The following is a 21,453-nucleotide window of genomic DNA, read 5'->3' as shown; positions in this document are numbered from 1 at the left end:
TGTCAGAAATGGACCAGCTAAATTTGAGGGCAGTGTGAAAGTTGGAGGCAAAGTCAATGAAGTCAACGAGCTCAGCATGTGTGCAGGAGGCAGCGCCAATGCAGTCGTCGATGTAGCGAAGGAAAAGAGGGGGACGGATACCCGTATAGACTTGGAACATGGACTGTTCCACAAAGCCAACAAAAAGGCAGGCATAACTGGGACCCATATGGGTGCCCATGGCTACACCCTTCCTTTCCCTTCTCCAGCTCTGTATCACTTTCGCCAATCACCTTTCCAGCTCTTAGCTTCATCCCACCCCCTCTGGTCTTCTCCTATCATTTCACATTTCCCCCTCCCCCCACTACTTTCAAATCTCTTAGTATCTCTCCTTTCAGTTAGTCCTGACGAAGGGTCTCGGCCCAAAACGTCAACAGTGCTTCTCCTTATAGATGCTCCCTGGCCTGCTGTGTTCCACCAGCATTTTGTGTGTGTTGTTTGAATTTCCAGCATCTGCAGATTTCCTCGTGTTTGCTCTTTAGATGTAGTGTGTATGGATTACAGCAAGACATTTGATAAGATACCCCCTGCAAGGCTTATTGATGAACTAAGGAGGCATGGGATCCAAGGGGAGATTGCTTTGTGGATCCATAACTGGCTTGCCCACAGAAGGCAAAGAGTGGTTGTCGACGGGTCATATTCTTCATGGAGGTTGGTTCCCAGTGGATCTGTTCTGGGACCCCTGCTCTTCGTGATTTTTATAACTGACCTGGATGAAGAAGTAGAGGGATGGGTTAGTAAATTTGCTGATGATACAAGGGTTGGGGGTGTTTTGGATAGTGTGGAGGGACGTCAGATGTTAGAGTGGGATATTGATAGGATGCAAAACTGGTATGAGAAGTGGTAGATGAAGTTCAACCCAGATAAGCGTGAGGTGGTTCATTTTGGTCGGTCAAATGTGATGGCAGAATATACTATTAATGGTAAGACTCTTGGCAATGTGGAGGATCAGGTGGATCTTGGGGTCCGAGTCCATAGGACACTCAAAGCTGCTGCACAGGCTGACTCTATGGTTAAGAAGGCATACAGTGCATTGGCTTCATCAATCATGGGATTGAGTTTAAGAGTCATGAGGGAATTTTACAGCTATATAGGACCCTGGTGAGACCCCACTCAGAGAACTGTGCTCAGTTCTGGCCGCCTCACTATAGGAAGGATGTGGAAATCATAGAAAGGGTGCAGAGGAGATTTACAAGGATGTTGCCTGGATTGAGAAGCATGCATTATGAGAATAGGTTGAGTTAACTCGGCCTTTTCTCCTTGGAGCGACGGAGGATGATTGGTGACCTGATAGAGGTGTACAAGATCATGAGAGAAATTTTTAGTGTGGATAGTCAGAGGCTTTTTCTCAGGGCTGAGATGGCTAGCACAAGAGGGCGCAGTTTTAAGGTGCTTGGGAGTAGGTACAGAGGATATGTCAGGTTTAAGATTTTTATGCGGTGAGTATGTGGAATGGGCTGCCCCCAACAGTGGTGGAGGCAGATATGATAGGGTCTTTTAAGAGACTTTTAGATGGGTACATGGAGCTTATAAAAATGAGGGCTATTGGTAACCCTAGGTAATTTCTAAGGTAAGTACATGTTCGGCACACCTTTGTGGGCCGAAGGGCCTGTATGGTGCTGTAGGTTTTCTATGTTTCTAATCCAGTAGGGAGCATTTGGATCTACAAGAAATGAAACCAGTATGAATATAAATGACATTTATATTCATGGCATTTATTTAAAGGAAAATAGAATATAAAAGCAAGGAGATAATACTGACCCTTTATAAGACACTAGTCAGGCTGCACTTTGAGTACTGTCAACAGTTTTGGCCCCATATCGCAGAAAGTGTGTGCTGTTGTTGGAGAGAGTCGAGAGGAGGTTCAAGAGGGCTATTCTGAGAATACATATGAGGAACGTTTGGCAGGTTTGGGCCTGTACTCACTGGAATTTAGAAGAATGCAGGGGATATGATTGAAACTTACTGAATGTCGAAATGGCTAGATAGGGTGGATGTGGAGAGGATGTTTCCTATAGTGGAGGTATCCAGAACTAGAGGGCACAGCCTCAAAATTGAGGGGCAACCCTTTAGAACAGAGGTAACGAGGAATTTTTTGAACCAGAGTAGTAAATCTGTGGAATGCTCTGCCACAGACTTTGGTGGAGGCCAGGTCTGTCCGTGTATTTAAGGCAGAAGTTGATCATTTCCAGATCCATCAGGGCATCAAAGGATGGCGAGAATGCAGGTGTATTGGGTTGAGTGGGATCCAGGATCAGCCATGATGGAATGGCAGAGCAGACTTGATGGCTGAAAGGCCTAATTCTGCACCTGTATCTTATGGTCTTATAAATACATACATTTGTTTTGCACTGAAATGTTTGTAATTGTTTCTTTTATGGGAAGCCGACATTAGCATTCAGGATTATGCTGGCAGAAATAATGGAAGAGGAAGAATCGAGGGAGATTGAACAAAATAAATAGACTGTTCTGGAAAGAGCTATATGGCACCTTTCTGCGATTCATCTTTCATCTAACTGATGTTATCACCAGTATTAGGACTGAAATGATTCCTCAATACAGTAGTTTTCAACCTTTGTCTGCTTGTGGCCCACTTGTGATTTTCACTTAGCTCTGTGGTCCCCACCCTCCATAGTCTGTTAGTTGCTAAAGTTTTTTTGGTCAATTACTAATTATTCTTAAATACTGTCAATATTTATGTTTTAACAGGTTATAGGTAATATATGCTAAATATAATGTTATAGCTGTATGTGAAAAATAGAACTATTTCGAGCTCTGAATAGGACACTTTATTAATAAAATGTATAATAGTGTTCTTCCAACCAGCAATGAAAAAGTGCTTCATATTGTTACTCTGAGTATTTAGTGAGATCCTGGCGACTGATGCAAACTAGCATCTTTCTGAATATCTGGTTGTAACTGGTTAAAGATAATTGAAGAGCAGCTCTTTTCACAACATCAGTACACTTGATAAAAGCTTGACTAAAATTATTCAACAAGATAAGAGGTGGGAAATCCAATTTGAAAACTTGACTTTCTCTTAGAGTTGTGGAAACTTATTTTGAATATAACTAGTTATCCAGAAATTTTGCTTTCTGTGTTTGAATTTTGCTTGCGCTGTTATATCAGTGCAGCTCTCTAAGACTTAGACCATAAGACATAGTTGTAGAATTAGGCCATCTGACCCATCGAGTCTGCTCCGCCGTTCAATCATGGCTGATCCTTTTTTAATCTCTCCCTCAACCCCAATTCCTGGCTTTCTCCCCGTAACTTTTGATGCCATGTCTAATCAAGAACCTAGCCATCTCTGCCTTAAGTACACCCAATAACAACCTGGCTTCCACAGCTGCATGTGGCAACAAATTCCAAAAATTCAGCTCAAGAAGTTTCTTCACATCTCTGCTTTGAAAGGGCACCGCTGTATCCTGAAGCTGTGCCCTCTTGTCCTAGACTCTCCCACCATGGGAAACATCCTTTCCAGATCTTTATTGCAATGTGGTGTCAACATCATCCACATTCACCCCAAATTGAACCACCCAATCAAGAATGTGCAGTTCTCAAACTGAAATTCTGTATCAGTGGGCAGTTGTTTCAGATGGTTAGGTATATAATCAGATTATCATCTTCCAATTCTACTTTTAAGAGTGGTCTTGAAGGAAATTGCTTAAACTCGTGACGTCCAGTATTACTGCTGAAAAGTTTGAGTTCTCCAAGGACAGCGGTAGTAACCTCTTTGCATGATGGGAGATTGCAATTTTTTCCCCCCCATTTTAACTGTTTGTGTAATCAAACCACTGATTGTCACAGCTACCTGGACTATACCTGTTTCCACTCTGTCACTTGCAAAAATGCCATCCTCTTCTCTCGGTTCCTCTGTTCCGCTGCATATGCTCTCTGGGTGAGGCTTTTCATTCTAGAATCAATGTGATTCTAGAGGCTTTCTTTCCTCCACCATCAACACTGATCTCACCTGCACCACTTCCATTTTGTATATGTCTGCTCTCACACCATCCTCCCGCCACCCCACCAGGGATAGGGTTCCTCTTGTCCTTATCTACCACCCCACTAGTCTCTGCATCCTGCACATCATTCACCACAACTTTCCCATCTCCAATGGGATCCCACCACCAAACACATCTTTCCCTGCCCCCACCTCCCCCTCCCCACTTTCCGCTTTCCACAGAGATTGCACCCATGCCCGTTCTACATCCATTCACATTCCAACGTGTCAGTCCATGGCTTCCTCTGAACGTTGATTTCTTGAACTTCCAGTAATTGGCTCTGCCCTGTTCACCATTCCCCATTCCTATTTCCCTATTTGCCCATCACCTCCCTCTGGTGCTCCTCCCCTTTCCCTTTCTTCCATTGTTTTCTACCCTTCCCCATCAGATTTCCCCTTCTCCAGCTGTTTATCTCTTTTACCAATCAACTTCCCAGCTCTTTACTGCAACCCCTCCCCCACTCTGTTTCACCTTTCACCTACCACCTTGTATTTCTTCCTCCCCTCTTCCCACATTCTTACTCTGACCTCATCTTTTTTTCCAGGCCTGAATTATTGACTGTTTACTCTTTTCCATAGATGCTGCCTGGCCTGCAGAGTTCCTCCAGCATTTTGTGTGTGTTGCTTGGCTGCAGATTTTCTCATGTTTGTGTTTGTTTAATAAATTCAGTTTTTCAATAATATTTGACAGGTAAAATGTAGCAGCGACAGTTTGTTTTCCAAGCTGCTTATCACTAAGAAATGCTACAATACTATCCCAAAGTACAACAAAGTGACAAAGACAATTAACTTTTGATAACCATCTGACCTCTTTGCATTAGTAACCGTTCAAAGTCTTCTTCATTTTCCTCACAGAGTTGTCGAAAAGGACTATCTTGAAGTGGAATTGATTTCATGAAGTTGACAACCATTATTACAGTAGCAAGGGTGCAAATGTCTTCCCAAATTTTTTGCTAATATTAACAAAAATGCTATTATACAACACAATGGAAAAGATTTGAGTATATGTATATAGCTAGGGTGCCCAAGACTTTTGTACAGTACTGCAATTGTCAATATGGAGTGGAGGGCAAATTTATAAATCAGGCAGGAGCAAAGGACTCAGAGATTGGTGAGGGTGAAGCTCCGTGGGAGGAGTGTGGGGCAGATGACAGAGAAGGAATGCCAGGGGTGGGGATCAGTACTGTTGCAGACACACCCAGCCTGAAGCACAAGGCAAGATCATCTGATTCCAAACAATTGGTTTATTGATCATTGCAGAATGTCTCTGGTGCTTCCTGCTCTCTCCCCTCTCCCTTCCCCTTTTCCCAACCATGATTCCCCTCTCCCTGCCTCCTTCCCGCTCTCAGTCCACAACAGAGCCATATCAGAAACAGATTTATCATCACTCATATATGTCATGAAGTTTGTTTTTTTTTTGTAGCAGCAGCGCAGTGCAATACATAAAATTACTACAGTAGTGCAAAAATCTTTGGACTGTATATGCTAATTCTGTGTGGCAATAAAGAGTGTGTATTCACCAAGAAAAGCCAATTGAATTTCCTTTCAAAATATGATTTGAAATTGAAGTGAATTGACTTTAATTCTTACATCCTTCATATACGTGAGAGTAAAAATCTTTATGTCTCTGATAAATGTGCAGCATGCAATTTACAGTAATTTATAATAAACAGTATGACAACAGGACAGACAATATAACATAAAAATACAATTGTATCAGCATGAATTTATCAGTCTGATGGCCTGGTGGAAGAAGCTGTCCCAGAGCCTGCTGGTCCTGGCTTTTATGCTGGGGTACAGTTTCCTAGATGGTAGCAGCTGGAACAGTTTGTGGTTGGGGTGATTCGGATCCCCAATGATCCTTCGAGCCTTTTTTACGCACCTGTCTTTGTAAATGCTCTGAATAGTGGGAAGTTCACATTTACAGATGTGCTGGGCTGTCCGCACCACTCTCTGCAGAGTCCTGCGATTGAGGAAAGTACAGTACCTATACCAAGCAGTGATACAGCCAGTCAGGTTGCTCTCAGTTGTGCCCTGTAGAAAGTTCTTAGGATTTGGGGGCCCATATCAAACTTCTTCAACCGTCTGAGGTGAAAGAGGCGCTGTTGTGCCTTTTTCACCACACAGCTGGTATGTACACACCACGTGAGATCGTCGTTGATGTGGATGCCGAGGAAGTTGAAGCTGTTCAGCCTCTCAACCCCAAATCCATTGATGTTAATAAGGGTTAGCCTGTCAACATTCATCCTGTAGTCCACAACCAGCTGCTTTGTTTTTGCGACATTGAGGGAGAGGTTATTTTCTTGACACCACTGTGTCAGGTTGATGACTTCTCTGTAGACTGCCTCATTATTATTTGAGATTAGGCCAATCAGTGTAGGGTGCAATCAGCAAATTAGCAGATTGGAGCTGTGGGTGGCGACACAGTTATGGGCATATAGAGAGTAAAGGAGGGGGCTTAGGACACAGCCCTGAGGGGCAGAGGTGAGGGAGCCCACTCTTAACTACCTGCCAGCGATCTAATAGGAAGTCCAGGATCCAGCTACACAAGACAATGGAAGTTGTAGTGGTAGATAGTGATGCAGTGGTGGACTTCATGTTCTTGCCTCTCTGCAATTTAGTCGTTTCTGGCAGATGACCACACTGCAATAACTGCAGTCTTTATGTCATATTCTAACATGCATGGGTCAGGGCAGTGACAAATAGAACCTGTCTCCTGCTGCATACTTGCTGATTTGCCTTGCTGCAGACAGCCTCACCCAATTGCAGTTTGTGATTTAGGGGAAGATGTGGAGGGGGCTCAGTGGGCTGCCCTACAGGGTGTAAATGGTGCTTTATGCATGGTTAAGCAGGAGCAGAGATAACAATTGATATGCTGTGCACGCACACGCACACACTAAGCTGTTTTGTTGCCTCATTTGCATCACCTAGCGTATTTTCCCATTCATTTCATTCAGGATTCCAATTAAATTACATATATTTGCTTTTTAATTTATATATTTTAGTAATATTTCATAAAAACAGTTAATTTATGGCCTATTCAGAATTGTGTTTTATGGCTCTTTGTGGGTAACTTTGATATCTAAGTGTTAGAACCATAGAACATTACAGCACAGTACAGGCCCTTCAGCCCTCCATGTTGTGCCGACCCATATAAACCTTTTTTAAAAAAACACTACCCCATAACCCTCTATTTTTCTTTCATCCATGTGCCTGTCCAAGAGGCTCTTAAATACCCCTAATGTTTTAGCCTCCACCACCATACCTGGCAAGTCATTCCAAGCACTCACAACCCTCTGTGTAAAAGAACTTACCCCTGATGTCTCCCCTAAACTTCCCTCCCTTAATATTGTACATATGCCCTCTGGTGTTTGCTGTTGGTGCCCTGGGTAACAGGTACTAACTATCCACCCTATCTATGCCTCTCATAATCTTGTAGACCTCTATCAAGTTCCCTCTCATTCTTCTACGCTCCAAAGAGAAAAGTCCCAGCTCTGCTAACCTTGCTTCATATGACTTGTTCTCCAAACCAGGCAACATCCTGGTAAATCTCCTCTGCACTCTCTCCATAGCTTCCACATCCTTCCTATAATGAGGTGACCAGAACTGAACACAATACTCTAAGTGCGGTCTCAACAGAGATTTGTAGAGTTGCAAAATGACCTCTCTCCCCCTGAACTCAATCCCCCTGTTAATGAAGGCTAGCATCCCATAGGCCTTCTTAACTACCCTATCAACCTGTGCAGCGACCTTGAGGGATATATGGATTTGAACTCCAAGGTCCCTTTGTTCATCCACACTCTTAAGTAACTGACCATTAATCCTGTACTCTGGTTTGTCCTTCCAAAATGCATCACCTCACACTTAACCGGATTGAACTCCATCTGCCATTTTTCTGTCCAACTCTGCAGCCTGTCTATATCCTCTTGTAACCTTCGACAACCTGCAGTTCCATCCACAACTCCTCCAATCTTTGTGTCATCCGCAAACTTACTCACCCATCCTTCCGCCTCTACATCCAGGTCATTTATAAAAATCACAAATAGCAGGGGTCCCAGGACAGATCCCTCCAGCACTCCACTAGTCACCGACCTCCAGGCAGAATACTTTCCTTCCACAGCTATCTTCTGCTTTTTTCCTTTAAGCCAATTTTTTATCCAAACAGCCAAGGTTCCACTTATCCCATGCCTCATGACTTTCTAGATGAGTCTCTCGTGAGGGACCTTGTCAAATGCCTTGCTTAAGTCCATGTAGACCACATCCACTGCCCTACCCTCATGTTTCTTTTGTTACCTCTTCAAAAAACTGAATCAGGCTCATGAGGCACGATCTTCCGTTCACAAAGCCATGTTGACTATCCATGAATAGATTGTACTTCTTCAAATGCTCGTAGATCCTATCCTTAAGAATCCTTTCCCGTAGTTTGCAGACCACCGACGTAAGACTCACCGGTCTATAGTTTCCAGGTTTCTCCCTATTACCTTTTTTAAACAAGGGAACTACATTTGCCATTCTCCATCCTCTGGCACTTCCCCTGTAGCCAAAGAGGATTCAAAGATCATAGCTAATGCTCCAGCGATCTCTTCTCTCAATTCCCACAACAACCTGGGGTGTATCATATCCAGCCCTGGGGATTTATCAATCTTGATATTTTTAAAAAGATCCAGCTCTTCTTCTTCCATAATCTCCACACTGTCCAGCACGCAGGCCCGCTCTATTTCAATCTCACCCTGATCAAGATCCTTTTCACTTGTGAATACTGAAGCAAAGTATTCATTTAGGACCTCCCCAACCTCCTCTGCCTCCAGGCACATGTTGCCCTCTTTATCCTTTAGCGGTCCAACCTTCATTCTCGTCATCCTCCTGTTCTTCACATATGCGTAGAACGCCTTGGGGTTCTCCTTAATCCGACATGCCAAGGCCTCCTCATGCTCCCTTCGAGCTCTCCTAATTCCTTTCTTTAGCTCCTTCCTGGCTACTCTATATTTCTCATGAGCCCCTCCTACTTCCTGCTTCTTATATCTAACATATGCTTCCTTTTTCCTCTTGACGAGTTGCCTCATGTGTTTCGTCAGCCACAGTTCCCTTTTCCTACCAATTTTTTCCTTGCCTCAGTGGGACAAACCTATCCTGAACCCAGCTCAAGTGGTCCCTAAACTTCTCCCACATTACTTCTGTGCTTTCCCCTTTGAACATCTGTTTCCAATTTACTCTCGCTAGTTCCTGCCTCATCCCTTCAAAGTTAACCCTTCTCCAGTTAAGCACTTTAGCATTTTGTCTGATTTTATCCCTTTCCATAGCTATGCTGAAGCTAAGGGAGTTATGGTCACTCTCACCAAAATGCTCCTCCACCAAGAGGTCTGTCACCTGACCAGGTTCATTACCCAGAACTAGATCCAGTATAGGCTTTCCTCTCGTTGGCTGGTCCACATATTGTGTCAGGAATCCTTCTTGAACACACCTGACAAATTCAGCCCCATCTATCCCCCTTGCACTCAGGAGGTGCCAGTCAATATGAGGGAAGTTGAAATCACCCATACCTACTACCCTGTATTTTGTGCACCATTCTAAAATCTGCCTACTTATTTGTTCCTCGGTGTCCCAAAGGCTATTTGGGGGCCTATAGACTACTCCCAGCACAGTGGCTGATCCCTTCCTATTTCTGACTTCCACCCAGACCGACTCAGTGGACACTCCTTCTGCAGCGTCCTCCCTTTCTATAGCCGTGATACTATCCCTGACCAGCAATGCCACTCCCCCACCCCCCCCCCACTTTTCTACCTCCCACCCTATTCCTATTAAAACACCTGAACCCGGGGACCTGCATCATCCAGTCCTGCCCTTCCACCAACCAAGTTTCAGTAACGGCCACAACATCATAGTTCCACGTACTAATCCATGCTCTAAGTTCATGCTTCTTGTTCCTAATACTCCTAGCATTGAAATAGACACATTTCAACCCCTTTAACTGGCTACAATCATGTTCTGTCCCCTGCCTGTCCTTCCTCATCAACTCAGAACTCTTAGCATCATGCCCTTGTCCTTCTACTTTAATCCTTGCACTCACATTCTGATTCCCACCCCCCTGCCAAACTAGTTTAAACCCTCCCCAACAGCTCTATCAAACCTGCCCGCCAGGATATTGGTCCCCCTGGGATTCAAGTGCAACCCGTCCTTTTTGTACAGGTCACACCCGCCCCAAAAGAGGTCCCAATGATCCAGAAATCTGAATCCCTGCCCACTGCTCCATTCCCTCAGCCACGCATTTATCCTCCACCTCTTTCTATTCCTATCCTCACTGTCGTGTGGCACAGGTGGTAATCCCGAGATTACTACCTTTGAGGTCCTGCTTTTCAACTTTCTTCTTTCAGGACCTCTTCCCTTTTTCTACCTATGTCATTGGTACCAATATGTACCACGACATCTGGCTGTTCTCCCTCCCACCGCAGGATATCTTGGATGCGATCAGAAACATCCTGAACGCTGGCACCTGGGAGGCAAACTACCATCCGAGTTTCTTTTCTGCGTCCACAGAATCGCCTGTCTGAACCCCTGACTTATAGAGTCCCCTATCACTACTGCCTTCCTCTTCCTTTCCCTACCCTTCTGAGCCACAGGGCCAGACTCTGTGCCAGAGGGACGGCCACTGTGGCTTCCCCCAGGTAGGCTGTCCCCCCAACAGTACTCAAACAGGAGTACTTATTGTCAAGGGGTACTGCCACAGGGGTACTCTCTAGTACCTGACTCTTCCCCTTCCCTCTCCTGACTGTGACCCATTTCTCTGTCCCCTATGGCCCCGGAGTGGCCACCTGCCTGTAACTCCTCTCTATCACCTCCTCACTCTCCCTGACCAGACGAAGGTCATCGAGCTGCATCTCCAGTTCCATAACATGCTCCCTTGGGTGTTGCATCTCGATGCACCGGGTGCAGATGTGGCCGTCCGGGACGCCGGGAGACTCCAGGACCTCCCACATTTTACACTGACCACAGAAAACGGCCTCAAACACATACTACTTTCTTTTGCAATCAACAACTGCCTTGCCTCGTCCCGTTACTGCCGAAGCCCGTGGAGCCAAAGCCCTTTCACTCTGCTGCTTCTCATTCCACTGCCCGCTGGATATGGCTGCCTTCTTTTGGGAAGCATAGACTCAAAGATCATTTACTTCACCTTTTCTACATTGAAGTGACTTGCAAAACTGAAAGACCCTGAATTAAGTTGATGGCAGGTTGCCAGTTGCATAGTGACCTCAAATCTGTTGCTCAGGGTGAGGGAAATGAAGTTGTAGTGGGTGGGAAAAAAATACCCAAGGAATCATAACCTCCAGTGGAGCATGGGAGGAGTAGAGAAATAAATTACTAGTGATAGGGAAGGCATTGAGATGGAAAAAAAATATGCTTTCTCCAGCAGTGTACATTGTCTAGGCATTTATTCCCTTGAATATAGCAGATTAAGATTAGTTGTTGTTTAAGCTATTCAAAGGAGTTGATCCTTCCTTACCAGCTACTTAGTTCCTTTAATGTGACAATCCTGAGTGAGAAAACACAAATTTCACCAACAGCTGTTTGAGGTGATGGCAGCCAGTGCTTCTTCACACAAAGGCTAGTGGAATTCTTGAACTGTTCTCCCCTTTCCCTGACTCCTTGCAATAGTAAAGGGTAAAAAGATAAAGAGAACAAAACAAAGATGGATGGTAGGAGAAGAAATGTGGGCAGAGGTGGCTCAGATAAATTAGATCAAAGCTTCACAGACGATTAAACCTTGGTTCTTATGAGGAAGTGTTTCAGTCAGAGCTTCTATACATTGTTAAAGGAGAAAGTTGCTGAAACTGGTCCAAAATGACGGAGCACAAAAGAACATTTGAAAAATGCAAAATAGTTAACACAACTATGACTGAGATTGATTTAGAAAAAAGTTAAGTCTTAAAGGGAAATAAGTGAGACTAAAAGAGAAAGTGACAGCAAACATAGAAGGTAAAAAAAATCAGCAACACACACAAAATGTTGGAGGAACTCAGCAGACCAGGCGGCATCTGTGGAAAAAAGTACAGTCGATGTTTCGGTCCAAGACCCTTCGACAGGACAAAAATATCATAGAGAATTGAATAGGAAAATGGTTTTAAGGAATGAGGTGAAACCAGAGACCAAAAAGGCAATTTACATGTGAGGTGGAACTTGTATACTAAATGAGTATTACATCACTCCTTACCAAGGAACAAGCTGGTGTTGTAATTGCTTCAAGAGGCTGGTTATGGCTAGAATTAACTCCAACCTGAGCAAGGACCTGACCCGCTGCAATTTGCCTAATGCTTTCAGCAGATGTAATTTCACTGACTCTTCACTCTGGAGCACATAGGCAACAATAAAGCACATGTCAGGCTTACAGCTCAGTAGCCAACACAATCATTCCCTCAGTACTAATAACCAAACTTCAAAACAGGGCCTTTGTACCTCCTTCTGCAACTTGGCATTAGGGTCAGTGTGGATCAGTAATCAATCTCCTCACTCAATGGCAACACAGACACATCTCAAGGATTAGAGGTTGTGTCTGAAGAGTGGAAAATTGCAAATGTTTACACATTCAAAAAAGGGGGTAGGAATAAATGCATAATGAATCCTGATGAAGGGTCTCAGCCCAAAACATTGACTCTTCATTCCTTTCCATTGATGCTGCTTGACCTGCTGAGTTCCTGCAGCATTTTACATATGTTCCTAGGAATAAATGCAGTAAGTATAGATCAGGGTGGTGGGTGGAGTTATGTCTCTATCAAAGAAGGTATAAGGCGCTCCTTCCCTCCACTAGCCTGCAGGTCACCCTTGGGCAAAGTGTTGCACTTGTTTAGCCTCTTGAAGCCAATGTACCATGTGGTGGATGGTCATATGAGCAGCTGGTGCAGAACACAAGTCCTGGTTATGCGACCACTAACGCCAGGCAGACAATCTCTGAAGAGTATTGATAATGGCTGGGGTCACCTATCTTATAAAGATACTGCCCAACAGAGTGTTGAAAAGAGAAATATAATTGAGGTAGGTATACTGTAGCCTTCCAAAAGTCATTTTGTAAGGTGTATATAAAAATATGGCTAAGTAATAAGAAGCAGAGAGTAATCTCTCCAGGGTTTTGTTCCAGGACAGTTTGTTACTTACTTATTAATAATTTGAACCTGGAAGTAAAAGGCACAAGTTGCAGTGACACATTGCTTGAATGTTAAGACTGAGGAGAAAAATAAAAAACTTCAAGGGGATAGAGACAAACCACTGGCATGGGCAGATGAAATGTAATGCCACAAAGTGTTGCTTTTTGGTAGATAAGAGGAGGTCATATAAACTGGAGGATCACTTTGAAAAGAAGTACAAAAGTAGAAATTATATGTACATACAGTAGTTCATTGAAATTGACAGAACAAATTCTGAGTGGTTCAGTATCCTGGGCTTTATAAAAAAGTATAAAGTAGAAGAGTAAGGAAGTCAGAATGAACTTCTGTAAAACACAGGTTTGACTACAACTGAAATATTGTGTCCAGTTCTTGGTGCCACGCTTTAGGAAAGATATGGGTGCAGAAGAAATTTCTGAAAATTATTACATGGATGAGAGAATTTGGTTATATGGATAGATTGGAGAATCTGGATGTGAACTTACTGGAAGAACAGAGATTGTGAGGCGACCTGATAGAGCTACTTTAAATCATGAAGCATAGTGATAGAAGATGGCAAGAAAATGTTGCCATTTGAAGGGGTGAAGAACTAGGGAACATGATGATTAGCAAAAGAAGCTAAAGTGATATGAGAGAATTATATTTATTTGCATATTCAGTAGTTAGGGTCTGGAATGCAGTGCCAGAGGTATATGGTAGAGGCAGAGTTTATCACAAAAGGGAGCTTATAAGTATATGACTACTTTGTCACATATGTTCTGGTCATGTTCTTCATTACAACCGTTCTGAAAATCTTTATTTTCTACAATTTCTTAAGCTTTGAAAATTAATTTACAACCTAATAAATTGACTGTTCTATTTGGAATAGTTCCGCATCATACTCAGGGTATTTCATCTTCAGATCAACATGTAATTGCATTTGTTACATTACTGGCACGAAGGGCTATTTTATTAAAATGGAAAGATACCTCTGTCCCTACATTAATTGAATGGTTTTCTCAAGTAGTGTTATGTCTCAGTTTGGAAAAAATTAGTAGTAGAACTTTTGATCCCTGATTCGATTTTGAGAAAAGATGGGGCTCTTTTGCCAAATAATACCATTTAATTTGAATTATTTTATATGGTTTCCTTCCAATCTTATTCTGTATAAACATGAATTGGCGGTTGATGATTCTTTTTCTTTATTTATATAGATGATGGTAAGACGTATTGCTCCGGAGGTTGATTCCTAATGTGTTTTTTTTCTTAGTTAGTTGGGGTTCTCTTTTTTTCCCCTTCTTTTCTTTATATAATTTTTTTTCATTTTCATATATTACAATCAGCTTTTTTTCTCTTCAGCTTTATTAATTGTATGTATATTAATTTGTTGAAGTTTTGTATCATTTTATAGCTGTAGAAGATTATGTACCAATAAAAAGATTCTAAAAAAATGAAATGACTAAAATAATTCAGAAAAAAATGTGGTACTGGGAGTTGTACAGAATCTGTAAGGACTGAAAAAGCTAAATGATGTCCTTAATGTAATTCCGTGAAGGGAATTAATGGATTCAGAATCAAAAGTAAGTGGGATTAAGATGTGATCAACCATGATCAAACTGAATGGCAGAACAGGTTTAAGGGATGAATGGTGTATTTCCTTATTCCATGTTGCTATGAGGATTGTTCTCTTGGTGTGTATTTCACAGGCTTGTTGAAGCTAAGCAGGTCCAGGAGAGAACTGAGCAAGAACTGAGCCATTTGGAGAACTTGCTGGCTGAGGAACAGGAAAAGCGATTGGCTGCTGAAGAAGCCCTTCTCTCTGCTGAACACCAACTGAAAAGGTAAAGAAAACTGAGTTTGAACACTATAATTAACAAAGAGGAGGAAAGGTGATTCTCTTATCCTCCTACCCCTCACCAATTTAGTATTTTAGAATCCAACTGAAGAGTGAGCAGGATAATGGTGTCTTTTATTTGGAGATGAAGAACTTAGTCATGATGCAGATGTTCTAAAGAGCTAACCTTTAAATGCAGGGACTGGAGTTTAGTTGAGGCAATTTATCCTGTTTTCAGAGATTTAATTCCACTCCAGTACCAACATACCACCTGCTCATTTGCTTGCATACTTACACACCCGGATCCACCTTTTGCCCATCTCCTCTTTTGCTCCTTAATCACTCAATTACCCCCTCCACCTTTCTACCCAGTATTTCTTGTCCCTTACCACCTTATCACCACAATAACCCCACATTCTCATTTTACCCTCCTATTCTTGCCCACCTTCCCCAAAGTCCCTTCACTGCACATCTCCACCAGATCCTTCTGAATTCCAGCCCTTCCTATACTGTTTCTGTCCATGTCCGTCAACCATCCAATTGGAGAAACAAAATAAAAACAAAGTGAAAGTGGGTAGCCCTCATAACTCTGCAGTTCTGAGATTAAAGAGTGGAACAGGCTTGTGGAGCTGAACGGCTTCCCGTTGTTAGTGTGTGCCTCCCTGTGTATCAGCTGGTGATGTGGCTGTTTCAGGAACATATGAGGATTTCAGTGTAGGGTTTAATATCAAGCAGGTGTATTGTGAACCTGGGGTGGCATGGAGCTATGGTGGAGGTTGTGACAGTTTTTGATGTCTGATTCTTTTCAGTGTGGAGCTGAGTGAGTGGGTCAGTGCCCAGGAGAGGAACCTTAATGCCTCAGCTTTGTCAGAGCATTCCTTGTTGATAGATCTACCGGAGAGTGCCACTCCCAGCAAGGTATGTACCTGTACAGAGGAGACACTTTGTTTCACAGTGCATATTTTGATGCTGTAGTTCTGCTCATTCCAAAGCAGCCATCCTACTCATTTTCCCGAGTGACATACCTCTCTCTGTCAATAGGCAGCAGCCTACCAGTCTACACCCCCCATTGTCCTTGTACAATGTAGTCACATGATACCCTTACACCAGTGGTCCCCAACCTCCAGGCCGCGAAGCATGCAGGGGGTGCAGCGGTAGCCGGAACGCACCCAGCACATCTTCAAGAAAAAAGCCGAAATAAACAAGCTAATTAATTAGGTGCCGCCCAGCATGTAAATGTCGGCCCAGATCAGAGAGCAATCACCTCTGATCTGGGCCGACATTTACATGCTGGGCAGCACCTAATTAATTACCGTAGATTCCGGACTACAGAGCGCACCTGATTAAAAGCCGCTGGCTCTAATTTTAGAAATAAAATCAATTTTTTAATTGTAAAGGCCGCACCGGATTTTAAGCCGCACCGGATTTTCGGCCGCAGGTGTCCCACGTTGTAATATGAGATATTTACACAGAAAGATATTACACGTGAGGATTTTTTTAACTTTTAATTAAATCCATATGGTAACAAAAACAAATACATATTGCAAATGCTTTTTTTCGAACCGTGCCCGTACGCGGCTACTTTTAAATATACGTTGCGTATACTTCTTTACTGAACAACATTCCAATATCTCCTAACGACTGGTAAAAAATATATATATTGCAGCCTACCAGGAAAAGTTATTGATCACCTTTAACTTAAAAGCAGCGTTCGCTCAGATCCAAAGCCGCTCGCGTAATGCGCTCCCTCCCTCCGTCCCGTTTCATCGCAAACCGGCATTTTCCCACAAGACACCGCGAAACCGGGTGTGACGTCATAGCATCCCGCGATGTAGTACAGAAAACAAATATAGTTAAAACTCTTCTAACTTTAACTAGAAAATGAATTACTAAGCGAAAATATTATAAACTAAGTAACTGCCATAAGGCAGCACAATGCTTCGAGTGTTTTCCATGTTGATGAGGGTGAGTACAAATGACTGATTTACAATAATTTAATTGTGAAAGTGCGCTTGATTTATCGTACAATTTCATTGGACCTCTGTGAACTACTCATCAATTTTATTGGTCTACTGTTATGAGGCAAAATGTTTACGAGGCGGCATGAAAAAAAACCATGCATTAGCCGCTCTGGATTATAGGCCGCAAAGTTCAAAGCTGTTCAAAATGTGGGAAAAAAGTAGCGGCTTAAAATCCGGAATCTACGGTAGCTTGTTTATTTCGGCTTTTTTCTTGAAGATGTGCTGGGTGCGTTCCGGCTACCGCTGCACCCCCTGCATGCTTCGCGGCCTGGAGGTTGGGGACCACTGCCTTACACCATGGAAGCACTCAACTCAAATCAAGTCAAGTTTATTGTCATTTAACTATATACATGTATACTGTTAAACAAGACATTTCTCTGAACCAGTGGGAACATTAGTGAACAAACACACAATAACTTATGAAAGTAAGGATAAAATCTCAGATGCATGAATAAAACAAAATGAAGTTTATAAATTAAATATTGTGAGGTACAGAACAGATTAAGCAACAACACTTTGAATGTGATGCGGCAAGGAGTTCAGAAACCTAATAGCCTGAGGAAAGAAACTGCTTCCCATCCTGACCATTCTTGTATTTATGCTTTGGGGTCTTCTGCCTGTTGGTGGAAAATCAACAAAGATGCTGGATGGGTGGGATCCTTAATAATACTAAAGGTCCTGTGTACACAGCGCTCCTGATAAATGTCCCCAATGGATGGTAGGGAGACCCCTACGATCCTCTCAGCTGCTCTCACAGTCTTGTGTAGGGACTTCCAGTCCAATGTTCAGCTGCTCCCAAATCAGATGAAGATGCAATTTGTCAGGATGTTCTCAGTGGTGCTCTTATAAAATGCAGTAAGATGTGGTGGGGGAGTAGCCTCGCTTGCCTCAATCTTTTTAGGAAGTGGAGGTGCTGCTCTGCCTTCTTGTTCAGCGAGGTGATAATAAGGAACTAGCATGATGTGAGCTTGGTGCACTTAACTCTGTCTATGGAAGAGTCATATTCCTAGAGGGGTACGGTTCATCTGCACCTTCCTTAAGTCCACAATGATTTCCTTGGTCTTCTCCATGTTTAGACTTAGGTTGTTCTTCTCACACCAATCCACCATTCGCTCCACTTCCTCTCTGTACTCTGACTCATTATAGTTGTTAATGAGGCCAGCCACTGTTGTGTCATCTGCAAACGTAATGACACAGTTTGAGCTGAATCCTGTGACACAGTCATGCGCTAGCAGTGTAAACAGTAACAGGCTGAGCACAGCTCTACTCATCATATCACTGCTTTAGTATTGGGCCATTCTAATCTATTGATGGCCCAGTGTGAGTATCGTGGTATATTCATTCGTTGTCACATACTAATTCCGATTTTGCACTTTTTGCCATCAGACACGGAGGAACTCCAGCATGAGGTCATTTTGTTCTCTGTTCCATTCTCGGTATCGGACCAAGCTGCTGTTTACCTTGTATTTCATTGTGCTGCATGTACTGTTCCTCTTGTGTTTCACTGGGAACCTCTAAACTTAAGGACGTCCGGTGTTCTGCTCTGATGGGATTTGCAGACAGTCAGCTGATGGAATAAACTTATCGTACTTCACACCTGGAACTCTAGCTTTAACTGTTTGGAAATGACAATTTCTTTTGTATTCAATGGGAATTTCTACGTGTATGCAGAAGTTAATATTTTGCTCTGAATTTTTCTTTTTGTTCTTAACTGATGACATTATTCATTTTTACTGTACTTTAGAGGATCTGATCCTGAGGGTTTGACTTGGATAGCAATGGGCATTACTAGATATCATGGGCTCAAAGAGCACAAATTGTGAATAGATAACAGGTTGTACATTCAGATGACTGTGACTAGTTTAAACTTGATTCCCCTCTGATATCCTCCACATATCCGCCCTGAGAAAATTAATTTGTTTGTCAACATCGCCAAGCGAGGGATATTTTCTCCAAAGAAATATGCTATTTTTCCTTATTCTGCATGTTCAGATATGCTTCAGTAGATGGTGATGTTGCACTACTTTGAGCACCCCAAGACAAATGACAGCCCACTACACAGAGGTGTTCCTCAAAAAGAATGCTGCATCATGTAAAATAATATGTAAAATATTTTACAGTCATTAAGATCGCTTTAACTTCAGGAAAAGAGAGAATGAATGGTTGTTAATTCAGGCAAAATCAGGGATACATTCTTGTAATGTTGGGCAAGGCATTTCACTTGGTTGTAGATTGTCCTTGGATAAATTGGACATGTGACTATATTTTTACCAATCTCAGCTATTTCTTGTTGCCTTAAGGGGTTGTTCAATTGTTCTATCTTTCAGCTGATTAACAAGTGCCTTACCACAACACACATTTTGGACTTTTAAACTCTCTTATGATTTTGATATCTGATTCATTATTATAATTATTTACTGTTGAAATAGCACAACCTCAAAACCTTTGCTTAAAACCTCAGTGGAGGGCAGGGGTGATCCACAGAGAAGTACTATTGAGGGAACTTGAGGCTTGTAGTATCAGTTGGCTGGCTTTAATGTGGGAGGGTGTGGATTGTTCAACTTATGAGGGCAGAGCATAAGTTGGAGAGCACCGCTACTGTTATCCCATGAGGAGAAGTTGGGTTACTGCTTTTCATGCAAGTGGAATGTTGCTCTGGGTCAGGGGCATGATAAGAGTGTGACAAATATATATGATATCAGGTTGCATGGCAGCAAAATATGCTAAAGGGTCATAGCATGCAGTAAACAGCCAGTCTGTGGTGACCAGCACATGATAGGGGTTCATTGACATGGAGAGATGGAAGTGGTGATAATCTTGGTGTAATTAATCTTCTGGTAATGATGAGGTGACGTTGTGAATTTGTATTGGTACTTCACCTCTTCTGTAGAGAAAAGTGGGTGGTGATTTAAAATACAATTCAGGAGCACCATTGGGTACTTTTGATGGAGAATGGAGATAATGTGCAGAAATATCCCAATATGACCCCTGACTCTTCACCAGACATGTATCCTATTGGTTCTGCAGCTCACCTAGAGTGATAATCAGGGATACTACTAGCCCAAGGTACCAGGTACAGAGTGGATTTCCAGTCCAGCACCATCCATCCTAAACATTGACTCTAATCAAGAGTGGAGAGTCATCCAAGCCAAGAGCAAACCACAGCTGCATACTGGGTGGCTTCATCCTGAAAGCAATTACATTTCCGCTGCCCACAACAAGAGAACCTCCTTGATATTCCCATACCCTCAATCACAAGAACAATCCAGATGATGTGAGAATATCTGGGTTTTGGTTATTTGAGCAACAGGGCAATGTTACGGAATACCGGTCAGGTTATGGGTCGTCTTGTCTATGTATTTATGCAGTTGGAGGTTTCTTGCATTTTAATGGGAAAAACTTACTAATAGTTTATGAAATCGAAAGGAGTTTAAATTATTTTCTTACGTAAGATATATTTAAATATTCCATTTTGCTGGGGAGATTTCTATTTCTTCTGTATAGTAAATAAGAGGCCTGTACATCATATGTTCCTGTTTAATTTAAATCATCTATTTATAATATGCAACTCAGATGAGTAGCGTGTTGCCTTTTTCTGGGAACTGTAGATAAAATGGTTGCCAATGGTTCTCTACAGCGACTGAAGTGGCTGCTGGCATTCAAATTCCTTTTGCATAATTGCTGTAATTTTTCCACATTGGGCTTGTGTATTGAGGAAGGGGTCAGGGAGGATTTGGCAGCATTGCTACAAGTCAGTGGAGGGTTTGGCAATCTGGAGAAACCAATGACCAAAGTATTCATGTATGGCTTTGAATAAAGTGTTTCTGAAAACAAACTTGATTTCTCAATTCTTACACTCACTATTCATTTAGGCACAGAAAAAACAGAAGCAGGAATGGGCCATTTGGCTCTCTGAGTCAACTCTGTCATTGTTTAGGATGATGGCTGTTTTTTTTTCTCCATTTTCTTGCACTATTCCCATTTCGCTTGTTTTCCTTAAAATCTAGAAGTCTATTGATCTGCTTTGAATAAGCTTAACATCTAAGTGTCTTTGACACAAAATTCCAAACATTCATCATAGTCTGTGTAGCTTTCTCAGCCAAGGAAAAGGTACTCCATTCATCTAGCCTGTCAAGTTTTAAACATTGTGTAGGCTTCAATTAAATCCTTCATTCTAAATTATGGAGAATACAGGTCTAGTCTACTCTGGAAACAGTCTAATGATTTTTTTCTTCTGCATTGTGTATGAGATGGATCTTTCCTTGGGTAAGTAGATCAAACCTGTACACAGAATGTCAGGTGCAATCTCACAAAAGTCCTATAAGAATGCAGTAAATTTTTCTTGACTCCTGTATCTTAATCAATAACATGTCATTTTCCCTTACTAATTGTTGTCTAAAACTGTATGCCAGTTTTTAGTAAGTTATG

At 42.4% G+C, this 21,453-nt stretch overlaps 1 protein-coding gene across 2 annotated transcripts in view; it reads left to right on the top strand.

Annotated features, from left to right (window-relative positions):
• Positions 1–20,860, top strand: part of LOC140738899 (golgin subfamily B member 1-like) — a 205,064-nt gene extending 184,204 nt beyond the window's left edge. For both annotated transcript variants that reach the window (XM_073066900.1, XM_073066901.1), the window contains 3 exons: positions 14,877–15,011; positions 15,814–15,922; positions 18,412–20,860. In XM_073066900.1, the coding sequence (XP_072923001.1) occupies positions 14,877–15,011; positions 15,814–15,922; positions 18,412–18,543 (376 nt within the window). In that variant the 3' untranslated portion in view covers positions 18,544–20,860. The remainder of the gene's footprint in view (positions 1–14,876; positions 15,012–15,813; positions 15,923–18,411) is intronic.
• Positions 20,861–21,453: the final 593 nt, after the last annotated feature.

Source organism: Hemitrygon akajei, chromosome 14, assembly GCF_048418815.1.
Source record: "Hemitrygon akajei chromosome 14, sHemAka1.3, whole genome shotgun sequence".
Classification (NCBI taxonomy): domain Eukaryota; kingdom Metazoa; phylum Chordata; class Chondrichthyes; order Myliobatiformes; family Dasyatidae; genus Hemitrygon; species Hemitrygon akajei.
The sequence above is the reverse complement of the archived record's forward strand: the minus strand, read 5'-3'. Positions and strand labels throughout refer to the sequence as shown.